The 17241-nt window shown below is 38.2% G+C and overlaps 1 protein-coding gene across 5 annotated transcripts in view; it reads left to right on the top strand.

Annotated features, from left to right (window-relative positions):
* Positions 1-17241, top strand: part of LOC150087015 (microtubule-associated serine/threonine-protein kinase 3-like) — a 912052-nt gene that overhangs the window by 517698 nt on the left and 377113 nt on the right. For all 5 annotated transcript variants that reach the window (XM_090372902.1, XM_090372903.1, XM_090372904.1 and 2 more), the window contains one exon: positions 6265-6397. In XM_090372902.1, coding sequence (XP_090229028.1) covers positions 6265-6397 — 133 coding nt within the window. The remainder of the gene's footprint in view (positions 1-6264; positions 6398-17241) is intronic.

Here is a 17241-nt window from a genome sequence, read left to right as displayed (position 1 = left end):
AATATGGCCTTAGTTGCTAATGCTCCTAAAAACCAAATAATAACAACAAAAAAAAAAAAAAAAAAAAAGTACACTGTGTGCCACCTTGTGGTTCCTTTTCTCTAAATTCTTAATACACTAATGATCACTGCTGGCTAAAGGAGATGAAGGGTTGCCTCTCAAACGTGCTGCTGCAGAAAACAGTCATCCAATAAATCGACAAAAGTCTTGCTAGTGTGAGATTGACCAACCCACAAGTTCCAATCAATATCTGGGAACTTAAAATCCCCCATTATAAGACATTCTGATTTACTAGCCCACTCCATTTCTCTGTACAATTGGCTGTTGTACTCATTCAAGTCATTATGCCTCTTATTATTATTATTATTATTAGCCATATGGTACAAGGAAGCCTGAGGCTTATGCTGCACTCTCTCTCTCTCTCTCTCTGGTGCAGCATAAGCGTCAGGCTTATGCTGCACCAGAGAGAGAGAGAGAGAGAGAGAGTGTCAGAGCCAAGAATAATGATATCCAGCTCAGGACCCTGGGTGTGCCAAGCCCATACTCACCACATGTGAGCCCCTGGGGTTATATAACACTCCTACTCTTATTTTTGCTTTCCCAGTGCTTATGTTACACCAAACTGACTAAACATTGCACTGTCCATCTATGTAAACTGGATGCATTTCCTTTGATTTTATGTTTTTCTTAATTAACATCATAACCCCTCCTCCTTTTCTATACACATTAGAAAAGGAGGAGGGGTTATGATGTTAACCCCTCCTCCTTTTCTGTACACATTGTACAGTCGGTCCTCATATAGCACGATAGTTGTGTTCCTAGAAACCCTCGTGCAATGCAAAATCGCGCAATATAAACAACAGGCCCTATGGGAAAAATAGGGTTAGGTACCGACCACCCAAGATTGAACACACATTTGTAACCAAAACATTACCAAACACAATAAATAATCGTATTTTAAATACTTAAGTAAATATTTTAAATACGTAAGTAAAATATGTATTTTACGTATTTTACTTACGTATTTTATTACGACTATTACGTAATGAAATATTGCTAATGCTTTTGCTTCTATCGTAAGTAAACTTGTTTTTTGTTTGATTTTCTATCCAAACAGATGACAGTCGTTCCATCTCTTCCAATTCTTTCTGTCTTAATCTAATGGATTTTAATTACACTTTGAGTTGTTCCTGCTACGAAAGTTGTTTTTATTTTCTCCGCATTCTTTGTAATTCTCGGCATTGCCTCATTTAGGTCTGTAGCACGTGCTCTTTCATTTCGCTCAAAGTGTTTCACAATTTCATATTTTTTCTCTATTGACAGAGCGGACTGGCCATAAGCCTTACCGGCGAAACCCCAGTGGGCCGGAGTCCAGTGTGATTTTGGCCATAAACCATAGTATGAGGTCACTATAAATTTTCCCGGGTAAGAATTTTTGATCCAGTCCCCCTCTGTTTATAGATATTGCTTTTCTTTTTCTCTCTGAATCTGCAGTGTCTTCACCAGGATGCTTCATTTTCACACCTTTTTAAGTATTTTATTCATTTTTAGGAAATAAAGCACAATTACAAAACGAGGAGGCACGCTTGATACACATAAGTTAATCTGTAATCAGGTCACAAAGGAGGTTCGGCAGGCGAAGGCAGATTACGAGAAATCCTTGGCAAAAGATGCTAAGAAAAACAGCAAAGATTTCTTTACTTATATAAACTCTAAAAGGAAGGGGATGAATCTGATTGGTCCACTTGACATCGATGGTTCGACTGTTGATGATCCTGCTCAGATAGGAAACAAACTGAATGAGTATTTTGCATCTACATTCACACATGAGGAGTTATTAAGGTTCGAAAATGGCAGAAGGTTATCAAATTGTAGCAGGGTGCTTAATGATCTTGTAATAACTGAGAGCAAAGTGAAAGAGAAATTGTTGAAGTTAAATGTAAGAAAAGCATCTGGGGTGGATGGGATCTATCCAGTTATATTAAAGGAGGCGGCAAAGCAACTAAGCAAACACTTAGCCATAATTATGAGAGCATCCTTGGACTCAGGGGAGGTTCCCACGGACTGGAGATGTGCAAATGTATCCCCAATTCACAAAGGGGGATCGAAGGGTGACACGAGTAATTACAGACCAGTTAGTTTAACTTCTGTTCTGGGTAAAATAATGGAGTCGCTGGTTAAAGATGCATTGCAGGATCATCTAGACAAGACTGCAGCAATAATTCAGACACAGCATGGGTTTGTTAAGGAAAAGTCTTGTCTGACAAATTTGATAGGATATTATGATGTGGTTACAAAGGAACTGGATGCAAAAAATAATTTTAATATCATATATTTGGATTTCAGGAAAACTTTTGACACTGTTGCACATGGAAGACTATTGTACAAATTGGAGCAGAATGGTATTAAGGGTAAGTTGCTACAATGGATAAAAGGATGGTTAAGTGGGAGAAGACAGAGGGTGGTAATCAGTGGGTGCTGCTCTTCGTGGACTAATGTTATTAGTGGAGTCCCACAGGGTTCGGTGTTAGGTCCCCTGTTGTTTTGTATATTTATCAATGATATTGATGAAGGTATATCAGGCTTAATGTCGAAGTTTGCAGATGATACAAAGGTTGGCAGGGTTGTTAATGACAGTAATGGCAGTGTGCTACTGCAACAGGATCTAGATAATTTGGGCAGATGGGCTAAGAAGTGGCAACTGAAGTTTAAACTTGACAAATGCAAAGTACTGTATATGGGTAGAAGTAACCCCAGAGAAACGTACCAACTGTGTGCTACTACACTTAAGGTGGTAGAAAATGAAAAAGACCTGGGAGTAATTGTGCAGTCAGATACGAAGTTCTCTGAGCAATGTAGACAGGCTGCCAGGGCAGGTCATGGGGTTTTGTCAATGATATATAGGAATTTTGCTAGCAGGGAGAAGGAGGTGATTATCCCTCTGTATAAGGCAATGGTCAGGCCACGCCTTGAGTACTGCGTACAGGTCTGGAGGCCTCATTTTAGGAAGGATGTAGATTTACTTGAGCGTGTACAGAGAAGGGCAACAAGATTGGTGAGGGGAATGAAGGGATCCTCTTACGAAGAGAGACTTAAGTTCTGCAAATTGCAGTGACTGGAGACTAGGCACCTGCGTGGTGATCTGATTGAGGTATATAAGGCCTTGAATGGGTTGAGCACGCTGAATTCTGATGGAATCCTTCCACTTGTTCAGATTACAAACCTAAGGGGGCATAAATTCAAATTAAGAAAAGACAGATGTAGAATAGATGTGCGGAAATTTGCCTTTAGCCAGCAGGTGGTTAATTGCTGGAACAAACTTCCATCTGTCGTTGTGGAAGTTGATAGGTTGAATAAATTTAAGGAGGAGCTGGACAGGCATTTGGAGGGAATGGTGTGATTTTTTTTTTTTTTTTGGCTGATGCTGCATAAGCTTATACATTTGCTTTCTTGCATCACATGCCACTACTACTACATAAACAAAGCTGTGCGCGTGTAGCAACTGAATAAACAAAACCATAAATGCAGAGATACACAATTAACACCTCACATTTTACTAAAGCACATTTCTAGGGGTTACTACCATAAAACAGTAAAAACAATTTCCAGTTGCGTTTCTGCTAGTGGAATCTGTTATAAACTGGTTGTAAACTCGAACTAATTGCATTTGCGATTATACCGATAGCTGGAATTGTGTTGGTTTTTACGTTATTATGGTGAAATGTGTTTCCCCCTTCACTGATATAAAAAACAAATACATTTTCAGAATCTTCTCTTCATTCCTATCGTGTTCCATTCGGTTGGTGATTCTGCGTTCGACTGCCTTTTCTTGTAAACACAAAGGCGAATCGTGCATAAGCGAATTCGGTTCGTGTTATATAAGATATCGTTCCCCTATTTATAAATCGTGTATGATCGAATTCGTGTAGTGTAAACACGTGTTATACGACGACTGACTGTACTCCCTAAATTCCAATTCTGCATTCCTAATATCTGTGTGAGACCACATCTGATATCCCAACAATATCCAATTCAAATTCATCAAATTTATTTACTATACTTCTAGCATTGGTACACATGCACCTATTCTTAGTTACCCTAATACATCCCATATATTTATTTGTTTCATGATCACTCCCATCAGTCTTTGAAACCCCCAGCACCTCTTGCTTCAGGTCGCTGCTTATTTTAATAGAAGTAGTCAAGAATCGCCTCTGCCTGTGGCTACTTTTAAACTTTTAGTCGTGAATCCCCACAAAGCTAGCAGTTTTCCCACCCCTCTAACAGTGTCTCGATAGCATCAGTAAATATTCTTGCACACTTACTATTTAAGTGTATCCCTCCCTATAGAAGCAGTCTCTCCTGTTAACAAGCACAGATGAAGGTTAAAAAAATTCTAAAGCATGAGCCTTGCACAATCCCTCCACGGCCAAATTGATTGGCAAAGCGCTCATTATGTACTCCCTGCCATCGTGTCGGGGCAGAATTGCAGACACTTCCAAATTTAACCCTAACTCATGACTTTTTTTCAACATTGACCTGTACTTGTTAAGTAAATCTGCAGAGCTTCTACTCTTAATGTGTTTGGTGCCAACGTGTACAACAGTATCACCCTTTGTGCCCTTAAAAGATGATATCTGCTTCACAACATCATCAACTTTTGCCTCTAGCAGACATACTCTGCTAGAGGCAAAAGACATAGACACCCATCGGTACGCTGATTTAACACCTAATATCTAGACACTCTCTGCCCCTGGCACGCACACAAAGACATCTCTTTGGCTAGATCATGTTCTGTTCGAGAGAGAGTTTGGCAAACATTTCACAAGTTGCACATTTTTTTAGGCTGTGATGGAAGAATCACCCCCCTCGGTTCTCCCCCGAGTCACAGCACTTCTGCCACTTTGTGCCCATTGCTTTGCTGCTCTAGTCTGGGGCATGATATTTTAAATTAATGAGATCGATAAATTTAATTAATTGATTGTCAATACTACACTATCTAATAGAATCCTAAATGCAGTGATGCATATTATATTGTATAATTTTACATTAGAGCTACCTAGTTATCACTTAAAATTTTGAATTACTTAACACTCTCTATACGAAAACAATGGCTTCAAGATTCGAACGAAACAACGGTTTTACGTATATTAAGTAGTAATCTACAAAAAATCTTATCTAAATTAAAAATAAAAATAACCAGTGTAACTAGAAGTATAAGGCTACTTATAAAGTACAATATAAAATAACAATTAGGTAAATAAAACGGCAAACACTTATCAGTTTATCAGAGCCTGTAATTCACAGCTGTAATTTTTAAAGACTCAGCTCCCTATCTATATATAGTGAAGATTTTCTGCTGTTTACAAAAAAGTGCTGAAAGAAGAGAAAGATTAAACTTTCAATTAATGCATGCCACTGAAGTAAGAATCAGTTTGAATCACATATAAATCTTGGCTATCTTTGGATAAATGTACAAGTAGGCTGGTAGGACAGTGGCATGCTGTGACAAATCTGTTAAACCATTGATGGGCATGCAATTTCATGCCTGCACACGAGTGCTTCCATGTATAAATTATGCTATTTTAGAACCTAAAAATAGGCAAGAAACAGATCAGAAGTGATGATTTATCTAGAGTGATGCTGCTATTTTTAGCAAGTTTTTAATTTAAAAATGAGCATTATGTGAGTATAAAGTATACCAAAATAAGTATAAAAAATGAAATTTAGCCGTCTTTTCTATTTTTTATTTCTTTTATTGTAAAATTACTTCATTTTCAACAAAATAACGCTGATCAAAAGGAAACAATACTTAAAGAATAATAAAATTGACATTGATGTTACCCTGATAAGGTTATTTTTGCAATAATTTATATATACTTTATTTACACAAGTAGTTATAAAACTATTGCTTTGAGGTTAAAAAAATGTAACAGTTATTAACTTATAAAATAATTGTACAGCCAGTTTATTTTGTGTAATCTGTTTGTGGCCAGTTTTGGGAAGGTTGAAATCAAATGCAGCCTGTAAGTGCCTTTTCAATCCCAAGTTGCTGCTTAGAAAAGACTGAATCTTGGGCTTATTTTTGTGATAAACAAGCAAATTGCGAAATGCAATTTGTCTGTGGTTGATTGGGGTGGGGGAGAAAAAACATGCATACACAAAGAGATTCTGATTTTTAAATAGTAATTTAAGTAACTGTATTTACATTCTTTTAATTGTCTTCACAAACTTAATTCATAAATTCAACTTTTTTTTTTTTAGGAGTTTGATCCGGAAGAATTTTATCATCTTTTGGAAGCTGCAGAAGGACAAGCAAAAGTTCTTCAGGGAGTGACAACAGATATTCCACAGTACATTGTTAACAAATTAGGATTAAACAGAGACCCATTAGCTGGTAAAATTCAATTTCCTTTGTGCATTTTCGTTTAATTATTTTTATTTTATATGTTTTTGTTGAGAAGTAATATGCAAATTCAGATATATATATATATATATATATATATAAATAAACTTATTTTCTAAAATAACACACAGTACTCCTTGGGGACTTTAGTAATCAAAATAATTAAGTTCTGACGTTATTTATAGAATTGTAACCATTTTCTTCTTAGAATTTCGAAAACAGTGTAATACTTATGTTGTAGGTGTAGGTGAATGCCGTTCAATGTTTGAATTGTAAAGATATAAGTTAGAAACCATTAAATTACAGTGTAGAACAGCTGTGATTACCAACTGTTGTGTAATAACCAGATGATTTTCTAGTGTGAGTAGTGACCGTTATAACTTAACAATTTTTTTTTTTTTTTTTAACGAAAACATCAAACACTAGAGGTATTAGAACTTATAGTACTTAGTACCATATATGGGGAAAAACGGAAGTTGAATGAATAAATGAGGAAGAAGAATGTTGAGTGGTAATGACAGTGTTCAGACTGCTTTAAAGGAAAAGCAAGAATTATAGAAGCCATTTCAGAAGAAAAGTGCCCATGAAAGTATCTATAGAAAAGGCAAGTAGTAGAGACAGAGACTGGAGAGACTGTTAGAAATCAGTCTTTAATTAACCTAACTGGCCTCTTCTAAATGGGATCTAGAAGCTTGAGAGAGAGCGAGAGAGAGAGAGAGAGAGAGAGAGAGAGAGAGAGAGAGAGAGAGAGAGAGAGAGAGAGAGAGAGGGGGGGGGGGTTTGGAGGCACCATTTCAGATGTGGGAACAATATTCAATGATAGGGCAGATTTGCAATTTGTGCGGAGTGAACAGCTGTTTGGAAAAAAAGTAAAGCTGCGAGCGAAAGAGAAAATGCAATTTTTTTTAGGTGCAAAGGAAGCAATATTTGTAATATACTTATGCGAATAGAGATATATCATCTTGCCTAGAAATCTGAGAATCATGGAAGATAAGCATAAGAGCAGAAGAATCCTTTTTGCCAGATATAAGACAGGACTGAGTTTTAGATGGATAGAAATCAACTAAATTATCTTTGCACAACTGGAGAATTACCCGGAGATCAGCATTTAAGGAATTAATAGTGGATATTCGAGAAGTTGAAGCTGTTTGAGCAGGGCAAGGTTTCTCAAACTATAAAGTGGAACGAAATGTGCTATCATCAGCAAAACTCTGGATGGGATTTCCAGTCAATGGAAGAAGATCATTCATGTTCAAGGAGAAAAGAGTGGGAGTATGAACTGAACCTTGGGGAACACCGACATCAGTGGAGAAGTTAAAGACAGAGCCATGTACATGCACATGTATAAAATAAATTAAAAAACAGTACATTTTATGTGAAAATTATGGTTGGCACTCTTTTTCTGTATTATATTCTGTATATTCATTTCAAAGCTATCTGTCTGTTATCTTGCTTGTTTGCTGTTAAATTTAAAATTTAGCATAGATTGCCTTCATGTTTAATTATTTGGGCATAGTTAAACAGGCAGATAACAATCAGAATTGATTGTTATCTGCCTTGCTAATTATTGGTGGAATATATTGAATTGTGTTAGCCCTCAAAAAGTGCCATTCAGTGTATCCGATTATCAATAATTAGCTGCATAATCATTACATTTTTATTTTATTTTATTGCTTAATTATATGTTTATTTCTAGGGTATAGCAATGTAAATCAACATGGGCTATCTTGGTCGTTATAGGTTCTTTTGGCCTTATGGCCCACTGAGTACTTGTATGCCGATGTTTTAATACACTTTGAATACCTATAAAGTACCAATCAGATTACAGACTGATGTAATGTTCAATCTACATTTGATGGCATTAATCTGATCTGACATACACTTTACATCTATTCCAAAGTTTTATAATAGATTAAATATTATATCTATATATATATATATATATATATATATAAACTTGTAATTGTCATCTGAATAACGTAAGTATATGGCAATATTCCTTACAGATCAGATTGACATGTGTAGGTGACGACATAATATTGCATCAGCTGTTACTTTCAGCTATATAAGCACGCTCTGCAAGAGTTGCAGTCATTCCTTGCTTGAGTCAGGATGACGAGTTACGTGCAGTTGACACCACGAAGAAACAGTGCTGTAGTTGCTTTATGTGAGGAAGGATGTTCTTCCCATCATATTGCTTATAGAGTGTATTGTAATCAGTCGACAAAGATTTCTTTTCAAACCCAAGAAAACTGGTTCTGCTGATAGGAAAAAAGGAACCGGAAGCTAACGAGTCTCTACGCCAAAACAGAACTGCGTTTTGAAGCACTTAGGCCTTAAAAACTGTAAAGCTCCTTTGTCTGAGCTGAAAAGAGAATGGGAAGAACAAACAAGAGTGGTAGCAAGTGCAGTAACAGTCAGAAGATGCCTCTTCAAAAATGACTTGTAGCCTATCATCCTAGTAAAAGCCCCTCCTCACACAAAAAAGGAAAAGGGCCCAGTTAATTTGGTGTAAGGAGCATGTCAAATGGACCCCTGAGCAGTGGAATTCAGTTATTTTCTCAGATCAGAAGAAATTCGACCTGCATGGCTCTGATGGGAGACAAACGATCCACCATAGACATGGCAAAGAATACCACCCAGACTGTATGGTGTCTACACTGAAATTCCCTACCAGCTAAATGATATGGGGGTGCATTTTATATTGTGGAGTAGGTCACATGCGGTTTATAAAAGGTTATATAAATGCCAATGGATACCTGGCTATATTAGAAGGCAAATTGCTGGCAACCATTAGAGTCCGTTTCAACTTGCCAAGTAACTGCATCTTTCAGGACAACTCTGCTCCTTGTCTTTGGGTGAAAAGTGTAAATAGGAACTTCTGTGGTTACTTTATCTTCATTTCTGCATTAGAGGTTCGACAGTAATGTGTTTATTACAGGTGAAAAAATGGTTGGAAAATCGGTCCATTACAACTCTTAGCTGGCCAAGAAACAGCCCAGAGCTGAATACTATAGCGAACTGTTGGCATTGTGTGGAATCTGCAGTTGTTGTTGTTGCTTGGGTTTTATTGGTGCATTAGCGACTAAGGCTATAATGCGCCACTGCAGTTGACAGAAAGAAACGAAAGACCCTTCGTGAACTTCAGGAAGCCATAATTCGTGTTTGGAACCACAAACTATCAGTTCATTATCTTCAGAAATTGATCTGAATTCATCTTGTTAATGCCTCAACGGTGTGCTGCTGTGTTCAGTGCCAGAGGCAGTTCAACGAAATATTAGTTTGCACCTGGTGAACTTTTCATTTTGTTTTCCCTTTAAAATGATAAACTGAAGCAAACTGAGGGCTTCTGATAACATTTCAGCCATAATTGTTGTGTTTACCAAAACTGTTGTATAAGGGTTGCAAATGCTCATTTTGGATATTTTGAGAACACCTGTCAAATATTACTTGTTGTTGCTGTTGCTGTTGCTTGGGTTTTATTGGCACATTAGCGACTAAGGCTATAATGTGCCACTGCAGGCTATAATGCGCCACTTTGCCTTAACTATTAATTATTTTTTTTTATATATTTCTATTTGTGATTCTAATCATTGATGTAACATACCATTGCAAAAAGGTATTAAAAATTTGAAATTCATAGGTGATGCACTTTCTTTGAACACCAGTGTATATACAGGGTGTCTCAAAAATATTGGCACAAACGTTTAGGGGAGGTAGGTAACATCTAAAGGAACATGAATTGCATAGGAACCCATAACCAAAAACGTCACGGGAAAGTAGTAGCAGAGGCACAAGAAGCAGCAATGACACAAGACAGTAATTAGTGGCAAACATTTATTTGACATAATATTAACAATGGAGTATGAGATGGATGCATTTCATGATGTTACAACAGATGCTCGAAGGCTCCATCATGAGATGCGATGCATGCGTGACACCGACGTAGCATGGATTGGCTGATACGGTCGAACACACCTGGAGTTTCTTTGACAGTAGCAGCAGCGCAGACGAGTCTCGCCACAAGATCCATTTCCGTCTCCACAGGCGATTCATACATGATAGATCTGAGGGTCCCCCACAGAAAGAAATCAAGGCTCGATAAATCAGGTGAGCGTGGGGGCCAGGCAACGGGTCCATCACGGCCAATCCATCGACGCCCAAAATGCCTGTTCAAATGGTCACGAACACACCTTCCATAATAGGCAGACGCCCCGTTATGTTGAAACCAAATGTTGCGTCTCACATTTGCTGGAACATCGTCAAGTAACCCTGGTAGAACTTGTTCAAGAAAGATCCAATATTTAGTGGAGTTTGTGCGGGATGGTAACAGGTATGGCCCGACTAAGCAGTCACCGACCATACCTGCCCACACATTTATTGCGAAGCGATGTTGTGCTGCATGGGGCCCGCACACAGCCTTCCCGAGTGAAATAAGTCTCATCCGTGAACAAAACACAGGCTGGAAAATTCAAGTCTTGAACACTTTCTTGGAGAAACCACTTCGCAAAAGCCACACATGCAGGATGATCTTGGGGGAGCACTAACTGAACCCTTTGGAGATGAAAGGGGTGTAAGGTATCATCATGCCAGATACACTGTACACTGCAATGAGACACTGCTAAGGCAGAGACAATGGCACGTGTGCTGGTAGTAGGATTATTCTGGACGGCATTCAACACACTTTCCTCCATGGCGGGAATTCGCATCGGACGTGGTTTGCTCGCACTACTCCCGTTACCTCTAAATGACCCATAATAGCACAAATTTTGATGCACACGCGCAAACAAACGGTGGTCCGTTACATATCTGTTTGGGAAACGTTCTCCATAAATTTGTTGAGTGGCCTCTGCTAATCCATACAGTAGGTGCATGTCTGCTAGCTCACAGTTCGTATATTGATGCACGCTCTTCGTGCGGCAACTACTGCTTGAATGAGTAAACCAGAAATTTTCCCTCTCACGAACTGATGAACAGCGCCATCTACCGACGTACGGTGACATTTCCAGTTATGGGTTCCTATGTGTTTCACATTCCTTTGGATGTTACTTACCTCCCCTAAACGTTTGTACCAACATTTTTGAGACACCCTGTATATATATATATTTTTTTTTAAATAAATTAGAATGATGATTAAAAAAAAATTTTAAATAATGCCAGCAGCATGGCAAAACAGAAGAGCAAAATTAGTCAAAATTATACATAACGAACAAACCAACAGAGGGGGAAGAGAAGGGTAATAAGAGTAAAAATATTGCAGCAGAAACTCCAAGATAATTTAGAAAATTTAAAAGCAAAGATAATAAAAAATAATCAATTAAATTTAGAATGCCAATTAAATAGAAATTTAATGCTGCCCCCTCTGACGGGCACCAAGTCCAAATTAATGTGAAATATCACCAGCGGAGCTGTAAACGAACTACAATAAAATAAAACAAAAATAAACCAAAAACAGACTGCTGCTGGCATAATTTTTTTTTTTTTTAATCATCATTCTAATTTATTTTTATATTTCAAGCATCCTGTAGAGGAATATGCTTTTTGCTGCCTCTGATGTTTGCTTTATCTTTTTATTTTTTATTATGAAAGATTCAGTTTTCAACTATTCTAAACACACTAGTCAGACTTTTGTGGATTTATTGGATGATTGTTTTCTGCAGCCTAAATGGTTACCTAATAAACTAATGAGACTCGTAACAGAGAAGAAAAATGCATGGGATGCATATAAATTATCAAGCGACTCAGAAGTCTATGGCAGATATAAGCTAGTCTGTAATCAGGTTAGGCATGTGAAGGCAGATTACGAGAAATCCTTGGCAACAGATGCTAAGAAAAACAGCAAGGATTTCTTTACTTATATAAACTCTAAAAGGAAGGGGATAAATCTGATTGGCCCACTTGACATCGATGGTTCGACTGTTGATGGTCCTGCTCAGATAGCAAACAAACTGAACGAGTATTTTGCATCTACATTCACAAATGAGGAATTATTAAGGTTTGAAAATGGCAGAAGGTTATCAAATTGCAGCAGGATACTTAATGATTTTGTAATAACTGAAAGCAAAGTGGAGGAGAAATTGTTGAAGTTAAACATAAGAAAAGCACCTGGGGTGGATAGGATCTATCCAGTTATATTAAAGGAGGCGGCAAAGCAACTAAGCAAGCCCTTGGCCATAATTATGAGAGGGCTCAGGGAGGTTCCCACGGACTGGAGATGTGCAAATGTATCCCCAATTCACAAAGGGGGATCAAAGGGTGACACAAGTAATTACAGACCAGTTAGTTTAACTTCTGTTCCGGGTAAAATAATGGAGTCACTGGTTAAAGATGCATTGCAGGATCATCTAGACAAGACTGCAGCAATAATTCAGACACAGCATGGGTTTGTTAAGGGTAAGTCTTGTCGACAAATTTGATAGGATATTATGATGTGGTTACAAAGGAACTGGATGCAAAAAATAATTTTGATATCATATATTTGGATTTCAGGAAAGCTTTTGACACTGTTGCGCATGGAAGACTATGGTACAAATTGGAGCAGAATGGTATTAAGGGTAAGTTGCTACAATGGATAAAAGGATGGTTAAGTGGGAGAAGACAGAGGGTGGTAATCAATGGGTGCTGTTCTTCGTGGACTAATGTTATTAGTGGAGTCCCACAGGGTTCGGTGTTAGGTCCAATGTTGTTTTGTATATTTATCAATGATATTGATGAAGGTATATCAGGCTTAATGTCGAAGTTTGCAGATGTTACAAAAGGTTGGCAGGGTTGTTAATGACAGCAATGGCAGTGTGTTACTGCAGCAGGATCTAGATAATTTGGGCAGATGGGCTAAGAAGTGGCAACTGAAGTTTAACCTTGACAAATGCAAAGTATTGCATATGGGTAGAAGTAACCCAAGAGAAACGTATCAACTGTGTGGTACTACACTTAAGGTGGTAGAAAATGAAAAAGACCTGGGAGTAATTGTGCAGTCAGATATGAAGTTTTCTGAGTAATGCAGACAGGCTGCCAGGGCAGGTCATGGGGTTTTGTCAATGATATATAGGAATTTTGCTAGCAGGGAGAAGGTGATTGTCCCTCTGTATAAGGCAATGGTCAGGCCACACCTTGAGTACAGTACTGTGTACAGGTCTGGAGGCCTTATTTTAGGAAGGATGTAGATTTGCTTGAGCGTGTACAGAGAAGGGCAACAAGATTGGTGAGGGGAATGAAGGGATCCTCTTACCAAGAGAGGCTTAAGTTCTGCAAATTGCAGTGGCTGGAGACTAGGCACCTGCGCAGTGATCTGATTGAGGTGTATAAGGCCTTGAATGGGTTGAGCACGCTGAATTCTGATGGAATCCTTCCACTTGTTCAGATTACAAACCTAAGGGGGCATAAATTCAAATTAAGAAAAGACAGATGTAGAATAGATGTGCGGAAATTTGCCTTTAGCCAGCAGGTGGTTAATTGCTGGAACAAACTTCCATCTGTCGTTGTGGAAGTTGATAGGTTGAATAAATTTAAGGAGGAACTGGACAGGCATTTGGAGGGAATGGTGTGCTTTTTTTTTTTTTTTTTTTTTTTTTGGCTGATGCTGCATAAGCTCATACTCTTGCTTTCTTGCATCACGGCCGACCGGGCTAGCCGAGTGGGTAAAGTACCTGCCCGGCAACCCAAAGGTCGCGGGTTTGATTCCCGCCTCGGGCTTGGATCAAAGTACTGCAAAGACCTTGGGAGGTGCAATATGGCCACAGAAGCCGATGCGCCAACAACTATCAAATCAAATCTTGCATCACATGCTACTACTATTATTCAGATATATATGTGTGTATATATATAGAAAAAAAGGTAAAAATCAATATATTTGAGTATATGGTAGGGGAGTTGAACTATAAGGTGTAGTAACCATGGAAGAATAGGGAGAACCTGTAAGTAAAAGATCAATTTACGTGAAATAAATATAAAATGTAATTTATAAGGGTATAATAATTATAAGAACCAAAAGCTGCGGGTCCTAGGACTTTAACTACTTCTTCAAAGGGATCAGCAGTAAAAATAGGAGCCACAACAATAGTTCAGGTTTCTGTTATGATGTACACATAAATGGTATACGCATACATCACAGCCGATCCGACAGAGACCAGAAGGAAGAATAAAATAATAATATTCTTTATCTTATTTTGATTTCTTTAACATTGCCTCTATTGACTTAAACACATGAGCAATTGTCCAGTCATCCCTCCAGGGGCCACCTGTGGTACGGGCTTGAAACCCCAGACTGCCCGAGCACTACTTTGTTCACCTCTATTTCAATTACTTTCAGCCGTTCTTTTTACTACATTTTATTTCTTGTGAGCAATTTGGCTTCCCGAAAGCAATATTGAGATGCTATTTCTCTACTATTGTTACTTGTTTCTTGTATTACAAAGTTTAATATCTTTTTCACACTATTTTTAGTTTTTGTTTCTCCCTCTGCTGGCTTTTTGCCTCATGTGTTTAATTGCTCACTTCCACATCACACAGGTACAGTGCCGAATTACAATTTTACACCCTGCCTACACGGGCTACATCAACTGACATATACAGGGTGTTTCAGTTAAACGTTTCAGAACTTCTAAGAGGGGTAGGGTACATCCTAACAACTCGAAATCATAAAGCAATGTGGGGTCGGAAATGCTTTCCTGAAGCGGTGTTGTACACAGAAGCACCATAAAGAAAAGAGACCGTAAGTGAGAAATCATTTTAATAATACATGAAAAGAAGCAAAAGGTACATGGATTAAAGTAAGTGTTCGAAGTTTCTTCCACGGGCTACAATGCACGCCTCACATCTCCGACGCATGGACATCCGAACATTCTGGAAGAATACTCCAGGCGAATTTCGAATTTCTTCGGCAGCTACTGCGATTCTTGCAACCAGCTCCTCAGCATTGTCAACAGGGGTGTCATAAACTAGCGATTTCATATGACCCCAGAAATAAAAATTTAAGACATGATAGGTCGGGTGACCGAGCAGGCCAACGCACGGGTCCACCACGTCCGATCCACTGTTGACCAAATGTGACATCCAGGTAGTTACGAACATCTCCGCTATAATGGGCAGGGGCTCCATCGTGTTGGAACCACATTGTCTGTTGCGTCGATGCAGAAATCTGTTCATCTCTCAAAAGTTGTGGCAATACTTGCTGCAGAAAGATCAAGTAGATAGGTCCGGTTAGACAACACGGTAACGTCCGATGAGGTGATCTCCCATAATACCGGCACATACATTGACCGAAAATCGAATCTGTGCTGCACTACGTCGTATTGCATGCGGGTTCTCGACCGTCCAGATATGGTCGTTATGCGTGTTTAAAATTCCTTCCCTTGTGAAGGAATTTTCACAGTCATATGAAATCGCTAGTTTATGACACCCCTGTTGACAATGCTGAGGAGCTGGTTGCAAGAATCGCAGTAGCTGCCGAAGAAATTCGAAATTCCCCTGGAGTATTCCAGAATGTTCGGATGTCCATGCGTCGGAGATGTGAGGCGTGCATTGTAGCCCGTGGAAGAAACTTCGAACACTTACTTTAATCCATGTACCTTTTGCTTCTTTTCATGTATTATTAAAACGATTTCTCACTTACGGTCTCTTTTCTTTATGGTGCTTCTGTGTACAACACCGCTTCAGGAAAGCATTTCCGACCCCACATTGCTATATGATTTCGAGTTGTCAGGATGTACCCTACCCCTCTTAGAAGTTCTGAAACGTTTAACTGAAACACCCTGTATATATATATATATACTGCAAGTGAACACTTAGCTCTCCTTCAATCACCATTGATAACAACGTCTTCCGGTCCATACAGACAGTAAGTTCTCTTGTTTTTGCCCCATCTCTTAGATATTTCTGAGTTTAAATTTTATACTTTTCTTTCCACAGGTTTTTATTTATTATTATTTTATTCTTCCTTCTGGTCTCTATCGGATCGGCTGTGATGTATACGTATACCGTTTACGTGTGCATCATAACAGAAACAGACTTGAACTATTGTTTTGGCTCCTACGATTTTCACTGCCGATCCCTTTGAAGAAGTAGTTAAAGTCCTGGGATCCAGCTTTTGGTTCTTATAATTATTATGTCCTTATTAATTGCATTTTATATTTATTTCAGGTAAATTGATCTTTTACTTACAGGTTCTCCCTATTCTTCCATGGTTACCACCACACCTTATAGCTCAATTTCCCTACCATATACACAAATATACTGATTTTTATAAATTTTGCATAAACTCTTATAGCCCATTCCTGTTTGATAAGACTTTTGTAATTTCATTGCATCTTTATTTTTTATATATGTATAGTTTGCTGACCCCACACACACACACAGAAACATATGCATATTTTCTGTGTGTGTGTATACCCATTGGAAAGAAACAGTTTTGAAAAAAATTATGGAGGACTTTGAGTCCAAAGGCATTAAATGTTGAAGAAACATGTCTATTTTTTAAATGTTTGCTGAACGAGACACTGACTTTTAAAGGCGATAAATGTTTATGTGGGAAAAACAGTAAGGAAAGAACTACACTCTTGGTTGCAAATATGGCTGGTAATGAAAAACTGCAGCTTTTGGTTACAGGCAAAAGTAAATAACCCGATGTTTCGAAGGAATAAAGTCTTTAGAGTTGGACTTCAACTGCAACAAAAAACGTTGGATGACAAAAAAATTTTTTAGCATTGGATTTTAAATTTCGATAGAAAGATGATGAAAGAAAACAGAAAAATTGCATTCATTGTCGACAACTGCCCTGCCTACCTTCACTCAGTAATTTCAAAACTTACAAGTGTGAAGCTTGTTTTATTTCTCTGATT

Source organism: Mastigoproctus giganteus, chromosome 4 (assembly GCF_048544385.1).
Source record: "Mastigoproctus giganteus isolate SK-2022 chromosome 4, ASM4854438v1, whole genome shotgun sequence".
Taxonomy (NCBI): domain Eukaryota; kingdom Metazoa; phylum Arthropoda; class Arachnida; order Uropygi; family Thelyphonidae; genus Mastigoproctus; species Mastigoproctus giganteus.
Note: the sequence above shows the minus strand (reverse complement) of the source record. Positions and strands in the feature narration are given on the sequence as shown.